This window comes from Oncorhynchus kisutch, unplaced genomic scaffold (assembly GCF_002021735.2).
Source record: "Oncorhynchus kisutch isolate 150728-3 unplaced genomic scaffold, Okis_V2 scaffold4045, whole genome shotgun sequence".
NCBI lineage: Eukaryota > Metazoa > Chordata > Actinopteri > Salmoniformes > Salmonidae > Oncorhynchus > Oncorhynchus kisutch.
The window spans coordinates 147,440-158,536 of NW_022265990.1; the positions used below are offsets into that span (position 1 = coordinate 147,440).

The window sequence follows — 11,097 nt, forward strand, 5'->3', positions numbered from 1 at the left end:
ACAGTCTGGTCCTCTCTACAGTATATTGCAGTCTGGTCCTCTCTACAGTATATTACAGTCTGGTCCTCTCTACAGTATATTACAGTCTGGTCCTCTCTACAGTATATTACAGTCTGGTCCTCTCTACAGTATATTACAGTCTGGTCCTCTACAGTATATTTACAGTCTGGTCCTCTCTACAGTCTGGTCCTCTCTACAGTATATTACAGTCTGGTCCTCTCTACAGTCTGGTCCTCTCTACAGTATATTACAGTCTGGTCCTCTCTACAGTATAGTACAGTCTGGTCCTCTCTACAGTCTGGTCCTCTCTACAGTATAGTACAGTCTGGTCCTCTCTACAGTATATTACAGTCTGGTCCTCTCTACAGTATATTACAGTCTGGTCCTCTCTACAGTATATTACAGTCTGGTCCTCTCTACAGTATATTACAGTCTGGTCCTCTTTACAGTATATTACAGTCTGGTCCTCTTTACAGTATATTACAGTCTGGTCCTCTTTACAGTATATTACAGTCTGGTCCTCTACAGTATATTACAGTCTGGTCCTCTCTACAGTATATTACAGTCTGGTCCTCTACAGTATATTACAGTCTGGTCCTCTTTACAGTATATTACAGTCTGGTCCTCTCTACAGTCTGGTCCTCTCTACAGTATAGTACAGTCTGGTCCTCTCTACAGTATAGTACAGTCTGGTCCTCTCTACAGTATAGTACAGTCTGGTCCTCTCTACAGTATATTACAGTCTGGTCCTCTCTACAGTATATTACAGTCTGGTCCTCTCTACAGTATATTACAGTCTGGTCCTCTTTACAGTATATTACAGTCTGGTCCTCTACAGTATATTACAGTCTGGTCCTCTCTACAGTATATTACAGTCTGGTCCTCTTTACAGTATATTACAGTCTGGTCCTCTCTACAGTCTGGTCCTCTCTACAGTATATTACAGTCTGGTCCTCTCTACAGTATATTACAGTCTGGTCCTCTCTACAGTATATTACAGTCTGTCCTCTCTACAGTCTGGTCCTCTCTACAGTATATTACAGTCTGGTCCTCTCTACAGTCTGGTCCTCTCTACAGTATATTACAGTCTGGGTCCTCTCTACAGTATATTACAGTCTGGTCCTCTCTACAGTATATTACAGTCTGGTCCTCTCTACAGTCTGGTCCTCTCTACAGTATATTACAGTCTGGTCCTCTTTACAGTATATTACAGTCTGGTCCTCTCTACAGTATATTACAGTCTGGTCCTCTACAGTATATTACAGTCTGGTCCTCTACAGTATATTACAGTCTGGTCCTCTACAGTATATTACAGTCTGGTCCTCTCTACAGTCTGGTCCTCTCTACAGTATATTACAGTCTGGTCCTCTCTACAGTATATTACAGTCTGGTCCTCTTTACAGTATATTACAGTCTGGTCCTCTTTACAGTATATTACAGTCTGGTCCTCTTTACAGTATATTACAGTCTGGTCCTCTACAGTATATTACAGTCTGGTCCTCTCTACAGTATATTACAGTCTGGTCCTCTACAGTATATTACAGTCTGGTCCTCTTTACAGTATATTACAGTCTGGTCCTCTCTACAGTCTGGTCCTCTCTACAGTATAGTACAGTCTGGTCCTCTCTACAGTATAGTACAGTCTGGTCCTCTCTACAGTATAGTACAGTCTGGTCCTCTCTACAGTATATTACAGTCTGGTCCTCTCTACAGTATATTACAGTCTGGTCCTCTCTACAGTATATTACAGTCTGGTCCTCTCTACAGTATATTACAGTCTGGTCCTCTTAACAGTATATTACAGTCTGGTCCTCTACAGTATATTACAGTCTGGTCCTCTCTACAGTATATTACAGTCTGGTCCTCTTTACAGTATATTACAGTCTGGTCCTCTCTACAGTCTGGTCCTCTCTACAGTATATTACAGTCTGGTCCTCTCTACAGTATATTACAGTCTGGTCCTCTCTACAGTATATTACAGTCTGGTCCTCTCTACAGTCTGGTCCTCTCTACAGTATATTACAGTCTGGTCCTCTCTACAGTCTGCGTCCTCTCTACAGTATATTACAGTCTGGTCCTCTCTACAGTATATTACAGTCTGGTCCTCTCTACAGTATATTACAGTCTGGTCCTCTCTACAGTCTGGTCCTCTCTACAGTATATTACAGTCTGGTCCTCTTTACAGTATATTACAGTCTGGTCCTCTCTACAGTATATTACAGTCTGGTCCTCTACAGTATATTACAGTCTGGTCCTCTCTACAGTATATTACAGTCTGGTCCTCTACAGTTATTACAGTCTGGTCCTCTCTACAGTCTGGTCCTCTCTACAGTATAGTACAGTCTGGTCCTCTCTACAGTATATTACAGTCTGGTCCTCTCTACAGTCTGGTCCTCTCTACAGTCTGGTCCTCTCTACAGTCTGGTCCTCTCTACAGTCTGGTCCTCTCTACAGTATAGTACAGTCTGGTCCTCTCTACAGTCTGGTCCTCTCTACAGTCTGGTCCTCTCTACAGTATATTACAGTCTGGTCCTCTCTACAGTATATTACAGTCTGGTCCTCTCTACAGTATATTACAGTCTGGTCCTCTCTACAGTATAGTACAGTCTGGTCCTCTCTACAGTCCTGGTCCTCTCTACAGTATAGTACAGTCTGGTCCTCTCTACAGTCTGGTCCTCTCTACAGTATAGTACAGTCTGGTCCTCTCTACAGTATATTACAGTCTGGTCCTCTCTACAGTATAGTAACAGTCTGGTCCTCTCTACAGTATATTACAGTCTGGTCCTCTCTACAGTATATTACAGTCTGGTCCTCTCTACAGTATATTACAGTCTGGTCCTCTCTACAGTATAGTACAGTCTGGTCCTCTCTACAGTCTGGTCCTCTCTACAGTATATTACAGTCTGGTCCTCTCTACAGTATATTACAGTCTGGTCCTCTCTACAGTATATTACAGTCTGGTCCTCTCTACAGTATAGTACAGTCTGGTCCTCTCTACAGTCTGGTCCTCTCTACAGTCTGGTCCTCTCTACAGTATAGTACAGTCTGGTCCTCTCTACAGTATATTACAGTCTGGTCCTCTCTACAGTATATTACAGTCTGGTCCTCTCTACAGTCTGGTCCTCTCTACAGTATATTACAGTCTGGTCCTCTCTACAGTATATTACAGTCTGGTCCTCTCTACAGTATATTACAGTCTGGTCTCTCTACAGTCTGGTCCTCTCTACAGTATATTACAGTCTGGTCCTCTCTACAGTCTGGTCCTCTCTACAGTATATTACAGTCTGGTCCTCTCTACAGTCTGGTCCTCTCTACAGTATATTACAGTCTGGTCCTCTTACAGTATATTACAGTCTGGTCCTCTCTACAGTATATTACAGTCTGGTCCTCTCTACAGTCTGGTCCTCTCTACAGTATATTACAGTCTGGTCCTCTCTACAGTATATTACAGTCTGGTCCTCTCTACAGTCTGGTCCTCTCTACAGTATATTACAGTCTGGTCCTCTCTACAGTCTGGTCCTCTTCTACAGTATATTCCAGTCTGGTCCTCTCTACAGTCTGGTCCTCTCTACAGTCTGGTCCTCTCTACAGTATATTACAGTCTGGTCCTCTCTACAGTATATTACAGTCTGGTCCTCTCTACAGTATATTACAGTCTGGTCCTCTACAGTATATTACAGTCTGGTCCTCTCTACAGTCTGGTCCTCTCTACAGATATTACAGTCTGGTCCTCTACAGTATATTACAGTCTGGTCCTCTCTACAGTCTGGTCCTCTCTACAGTATATTACAGTCTGGTCCTCTACAGGATATTACAGTCTGGTCATCTCTACAGTATAGTACAGTCTGGTCCTCTCTACAGTATAGTACAGTCTGGTCCTCTCTACAGTATATTACAGTCTGGTCCTCTCTACAGTATATTACAGTCTGGTCCTCTCTACAGTCTGGTCCTCTCTACAGTATAGTACAGTCTGGTCCTCTCTACAGTATATTACAGTCTGGTCCTCTCTACAGTATATTACAGTCTGGTCCTCTCTACAGTATATTACAGTCTGGTCCTCTCTACAGTCTGGTCCTCTCTACAGTATATTACAGTCTGGTCCTCTCTACAGTCTGGTCCTCTCTACAGTATATTACAGTCTGGTCCTCTCTACAGTATATTACAGTCTGGTCCTCTCTACAGTATATTACAGTCTGGTCCTCTCTACCGTCCTGGTCGCTCTCTACATATATTACAGTCTGGTCCTCTCTACAGTCTGGTCCTCTCTACAGTATATTACAGTCTGGTCGCTCTCTACAGTCTGGTCCTCTCTACAGTATATTACAGTCTGGTCCTCTCTACAGTATATTACAGTCTGGTCCTCTCTACAGTATATTACAGTCTGGTCCTCTCTTACAGTCTGGTCCTCTCTACAGTATATTACAGTCTGGTCCTCCTCTACAAGTATATTACAGTCTGGTCCTCTCTACAGTCTGGTCCTCTCTACAGTCTGGTCCTCTCTACAGTATATTACAGTCTGGTCCTCTCTACAGTCTGGTCCTCTCTACAGATATTACAGTCTGGTCCTCTCTACAGTCTGGTCCTCTCTACAGTCTGGTCCTCTCTACAGTATATTACAGTTCTGGTCCTCTCTACAGTATATTACAGTCTGTCCTCTCTACAGTATATTGCAGTCTGGTCCTCTCTACAGTATATTACAGTCTGGTCCTCTCTACAGTATATTACAGTCTGGTCCTCTCTACAGTATATTACAGTCTGGTCCTCTCTACAGTATATTACAGTCTGGTCCTCTACAGTATATTACAGTCTGGTCCTCTCTACAGTCTGGTCCTCTCTACAGTATATTACAGTCTGGTCCTCTCTACAGTCTGGTCCTCTCTACAGTATATTACAGTCTGGTCCTCTCTACAGTATAGTACAGTCTGGTCCTCTCTACAGTATATTACAGTCTGGTCCTCTCTACAGTCTGGTCCTCTCTACAGTATATTACAGTCTGGTCCTCTTTACAGTATATTACAGTCTGGTCCTCTCTACAGTATATTACAGTCTGGTCCTCTACAGTATATTACAGTCTGGTCCTCTACAGTATATTACAGTCTGGTCCTCTCTACAGTCTGGTCCTCTCTACAGTATATTACAGTCTGGTCCTCTCTACAGTATATTACAGTCTGGTCCTCTCTACAGTATATTACAGTCTGGTCCTCTTACAGTATATTACAGTCTGGTCCTCTTACAGTATATTACAGTCTGGTCCTCTTTACAGTATATTACAGTCTGGTCCTCTACAGTATATTACAGTCTGGTCCTCTCTACAGTATATTACAGTCTGGTCCTCTACAGTATATTACAGTCTGGTCCTCTTTACAGTATATTACAGTCTGGTCCTCTCTACAGTCTGGTCCTCTCTACAGTATAGTACAGTCTGGTCCTCTCTACAGTATAGTACAGTCTGGTCCTCTCTACAGTATAGTACAGTCTGGTCCTCTCTACAGTATATTACAGTCTGGTCCTCTCTACAGTATATTACAGTCTGGTCCTCTCTACAGTATATTACAGTCTGGTCCTCTCTACAGTATATTACAGTCTGGTCCTCTTTACAGTATATTACAGTCTGGTCCTCTACAGTATATTACAGTCTGGTCCTCTCTACAGTATATTACAGTCTGGTCCTCTTTACAGTATATTACAGTCTGGTCCTCTCTACAGTCTGGTCCTCTCTACAGTATATTACAGTCTGGTCCTCTCTACAGTATATTACAGTCTGGTCCTCTCTACAGTATATTACAGTCTGGTCCTCTCTACAGTCTGGTCCTCTCTACAGTATATTACAGTCTGGTCCTCTCTACAGTCTGGTCCTCTCTACAGTATATTACAGTCTGGTCCTCTCTACAGTATATTACAGTCTGGTCCTCTCTACAGTATATTACAGTCTGGTCCTCTCTACAGTCTGGTCCTCTCTACAGTATATTACAGTCTGGTCCTCTTTACAGTATATTACAGTCTGGTCCTCTCTACAGTATATTACAGTCTGGTCCTCTACAGTATATTACAGTCTGGTCCTCTCTACAGTATATTACAGTCTGGTCCTCTACAGTATATTACAGTCTGGTCCTCTCTACAGTCTGGTCCTCTCTACAGTATAGTACAGTCTGGTCCTCTCTACAGTATATTACAGTCTGGTCCTCTCTACAGTCTGGTCCTCTCTACAGTCTGGTCCTCTCTACAGTCTGGTCCTCTCTACAGTCTGGTCCTCTCTACAGTATAGTACAGTCTGGTCCTCTCTACAGTCTGGTCCTCTCTACAGTCTGGTCCTCTCTACAGTATATTACAGTCTGGTCCTCTCTACAGTATATTACAGTCTGGTCCTCTCTACAGTATATTACAGTCTGGTCCTCTCTACAGTATAGTACAGTCTGGTCCTCTCTACAGTCTGGTCCTCTCTACAGTATAGTACAGTCTGGTCCTCTCTACAGTCTGGTCCTCTCTACAGTATAGTACAGTCTGGTCCTCTCTACAGTATATTACAGTCTGGTCCTCTCTACAGTATAGTACAGTCTGGTCCTCTCTACAGTATATTACAGTCTGGTCCTCTCTACAGTATATTACAGTCTGGTCCTCTCTACAGTATATTACAGTCTGGTCCTCTCTACAGTATAGTAGTACAGTCTGGTCCTCTCTACAGTCTGGTCCTCTCTACAGTATATTACAGTCTGGTCCTCTCTACAGTATATTACAGTCTGGTCCTCTCTACAGTATATTACAGTCTGGTCCTCTCTACAGTATAGTACAGTCTGGTCCTCTCTACAGTCTGGTCCTCTCTACAGTCTGGTCCTCTCTACAGTATAGTACAGTCTGGTCCTCTCTACAGTATATTACAGTCTGGTCCTCTCTACAGTATATTACAGTCTGGTCCTCTCTACAGTATATTACAGTCTGGTCCTCTCTACAGTATATTACAGTCTGGTCCTCTCTACAGTATAGTACAGTCTGGTCCTCTCTACAGTCTGGTCCTCTCTACAGTCTGGTCCTCTCTACAGTATAGTACAGTCTGGTCCTCTCTACAGTCTGGTCCTCTCTACAGTCTGGTCCTCTCTACAGTATATTACAGTCTGGTCCTCTCTACAGTATATTACAGTCTGGTCCTCTCTACAGTATATTACAGTCTGGTCCTCTCTACAGTATAGTACAGTCTGGTCCTCTCTACAGTCTGGTCCTCTCTACAGTATAGTACAGTCTGGTCCTCTCTACAGTCTGGTCCTCTCTACAGTATAGTACAGTCTGGTCCTCTCTACAGTATATTACAGTCTGGTCCTCTCTACAGTATATTACAGTCTGGTCCTCTCTACAGTATAGTACAGTCTGGTCCTCTCTACAGTCTGGTCCTCTCTACAGTATATTACAGTCTGGTCCTCTCTACAGTATAGTACAGTCTGGTCCTCTCTACAGTCTGGTCCTCTCTACAGTATAGTACAGTCTGGTCCTCTCTACAGTATATTACAGTCTGGTCCTCTCTACAGTATATTACAGTCTGGTCCTCTCTACAGTATGTTACAGTCTGTATATTATACTTCTGTCTACATATGGACCTTCTGTCTACATATGGACCTTCTGTCTACATAGAAACATGGACCTTCTGTCTACATAGAAACATGGACCTTCTGTCTACATAGAAACATGGACCTTCTGTCTCCATAGAAACATGGACCTTCTGTCTACATAGAAACATGGACCATCTGTATGTGGAGCTTTGAGACAAATCTCGTGATTCACAATGGAAAGCTAGCCAGGGCTCTGCTCCTGGTTCAGAAGGGTTTCTGTAGGAGGGGAAGAGTCAGTCAGCGCTGTCTGCCCTCACATTGAAGAGTCAGTCAGCGCTGTCTGCCCTCACATTGAAGAGTCAGTCAGCGCTGTCTGCCCTCACATTGAAGAGTCAGTCAGCGCTGTCTGCCCTCACATTGAAGAGTCAGTCAGCGCTGTCTGCCCTCACATTGAAGAGTCAGTCAGCGCTGTCTGCCCTCACATTGAAGAGTCAGTCAGTGCTGTCTGCCCTCACATTGAAGAGTCAGTCAGCGCTGTCTGCCCTCACATTGTAAAATAACACCTGTAGGATGTAGACTGACGGCGCTTAACGACCACAACAATAAGTCTACTCTCCTCCTCTCTCTTGTCCTCCAGACTCATCCTCTGCCCACAGTCTGAAGTCAAAGGGCAGCAGACACTCCCGACAGAGTCAACACCCTATCTATCACCAGGCCCAGCAGAGTTCTATCGTCTCCCCCAGGACAGAGCCAACACCAGACCCAGCTGAGCTCTAACGTCTCCCCCAGGACAGAGCCAACACCAGGCCCAACAGAGCTCTAACGTCTCCCCCAGGACAGAGCCAACACCAGGCCCAGCTGAGCTCTAACGTCTCCCCCAGGACAGAGCCAACACCAGGCCCAACAGAGCTCTAACGTCTCCCCCAGGACAGAGCCAACACCAGGCCCTAACGTCTCCCCCAGGACAGAGCCAACACCAGGCCCAGCAGAGCTCTATCGTCTCCCCCAGGACAGAGCCAACACCAGGCCCAACAGAGCTCTAATGTCTCCCCCAGGACAGAGCCAACACCAGACCCAGCAGAGCTCTATCGTCTCCCCCAGGACAGAGCCAACACCAGACCCAGCAGAGTTCTAACGTCTCCCCCAGGACAGAGCCAACACCAGACCCAGCAGAGTTCTATCGTCTCCCCCAGGACAGAGTCAACACCAGACCCAGCAGAGGACAGAGCCAACACCAGACCCAGCAGAGGACAGAGCCAACACCAGGCCCAACAGAGCTCTATCGTCTCCCCCAGGACAGAGCCAACACCAGGCCCAACAGAGCTCTAACGTCTCCCCCAGGACAGAGCCAACACCAGGCCCAGCAGAGTTCTATCGTCTCCCCCAGGACAGAGCCAACACCAGACCCAGCTGAGCTCTAACGTCTCCCCCAGGACAGAGCCAACACCAGGCCCAACAGAGCTCTAACGTCTCCCCCAGGACAGAGCCAACACCAGGCCCAGCAGAGCTCTATCGTCTCCCCCAGGACAGAGCCAGCACCAGGCCCAGCAGAGCTCTAACGTCTCCCCCAGGACAGAGCCAACACCAGGCCCAACAGAGCTCTATCGTCTCCCCCAGGACAGAGCCAACACCAGGCCCAACAGAGCTCTAACGTCTCCCCCAGGACAGAGCCAACACCAGGCCCAACAGAGCTCTATCGTCTCCCCCAGGACAGAGCCAACACCAGACCCAGCAGAGTTCTATCGTCTCCCCCAGGACAGAGCCAACACCAGACCCAGCAGAGTTCTATCGTCTCCCCCAGGACAGAGCCAACACCAGACCCAGCAGAGTTCTATCGTCTCCCCCAGGACAGAGCCAACACCAGACCCAGCAGAGCTCTATCGTCTCCCCCAGGACAGAGCCAACACCAGACCCAGCAGAGCTCTATCGTCTCCCCCAGGACAGAGCCAACACCAGACCCAGCAGAGTTCTATCGTCTCCCCCAGGACAGAGTCAACACCAGACCCAACAGAGCTCTAACGTCTCCCCCAGGACAGAGCCAACACCAGACCCAGCAGAGCTCTATCGTCTCCCCCAGGACAGAGTCAACACCAGACCCAGCAGAGCTCTATCGTCTCCCCCAGGACTGACAATGGGCTTGTTTGAGTGGTAAGCCTGAAGCAAAGCGTCTGCAGACGATCGTGGAGAAATGAACTCTGGGAATCTGTTTCAGCGTTAAGTCTGATACTGATGTGGCTTTCCTACATGGCAGTGGTGACAGTTTTCAGAAAAGTTGTTTGTTTGTACAAATAAATGTAAATGAATTAAATGTAATTTAAAAAAAGTCTCTAAGCCCATATCACTGTAAATGTCTATATCCATATCACTGTAAATGTGTGTAGCCTACATTTGTACTGTGAACTGGGGAGAGAGAGACTCAAATATCACATTTGGGGTGGCAGGGTAGCCTAGTGGGTAGAGCGTTGGGATAGTAACCGGAAGGTTGCAAGTTCAAATCCCCCGAGCTGACAAGGTACAAATCTGTCGTTCTGCCCCTGAACAAGGCAGTTAACCCCACTGTTCCTAGGCCGTCATTGAAAATAAGAATTTGTTCTTAACTGACTTGCATCGTTAAATAAAGGTACAATAAAATGTAACTTGTATCGGTGTAAGGCTGCTTTCTGTTTTGGGCCTGTTCTCATTGGTCAAGTAAAATCACGTGATTGGTTGACAAATAGTATCCTCCCACAATGCAGGCGATGTCTGCAAGTTGCAGTTGGTAAGTAGCAACTGCAGAAATGTTGCAGTCAAGGTCATGACCTTCGATCACGTGGTTGTTGTAAAGTTCACACAGTCGACATGTAGGCGCAAGTCTGACAATTTATATCCCCATAATGCAACACACTTTGAAAGGCAGTGACCAATGAGTTATATCGGACTTGACAAACGTGATCTACTCAAACGCGCCCAGTAGCAGACAGACGGGTCAACACACAGATGAATCAGAAATGAGATAGGTACTCACAACATGTTGTCCCCTCCTAGTGGCCTAGTCAGGATAATACTGAGCCCTAATGTCTCCTCCTAGTCAGGATAATACTGAGCCCTAATGTCTCCTCCTAGTCAGGATAATACTGAGCCCTAATGTCTCCGCCTAGTCAGGATAATACTGAGCCCTAATGTCTCCGCCTAGTCAGGATAATACTGAGCCCTAATGTCCCCTCCTAGGGGCCTTGTCAGGATAATACTGAGCCCTAATGTCTCCTCCTAGTGGCCTTGTCAGGATAATACTGATCCCTAATGTCTCCTCCTTGTCAGGATAATACTGAGCCCTAATGTCTCCTGCTAGTCAGGATAATACTGAGCCCTAATATCTCCTCCTAGTCAGGATAATACTGAGCCCTAATGTCTCCTCCTAGTCAGGATAATATTGAGCCCTAATGTCTCCTCCTAGTCAGGATAATACTGAGCCCTAATGTCTCCTCCTAGTGGCCTTGTCAGGATAATACTGAGCCCTAATGTCTCCTCCTAGTGGCCTTGTCAGGATAATACTGAGCCCTAATGTCTCCTCCTAGTGGCC

At 45.9% G+C, this 11,097-nt stretch overlaps 1 protein-coding gene across 1 annotated transcript in view; it reads left to right on the top strand.

The window, feature by feature from the left end:
* LOC109886928 (regulator of G protein signaling 22) overlaps positions 1-10,165 on the top strand; it is a 54,886-nt gene extending 44,721 nt beyond the window's left edge. Inside the window, 1 exon segment of the mRNA XM_031822015.1 lies at positions 8,176-10,165. Coding sequence (XP_031677875.1) covers positions 8,176-8,315 — 140 coding nt within the window. The 3' untranslated portion in view covers positions 8,316-10,165.
* Positions 10,166-11,097: the final 932 nt, after the last annotated feature.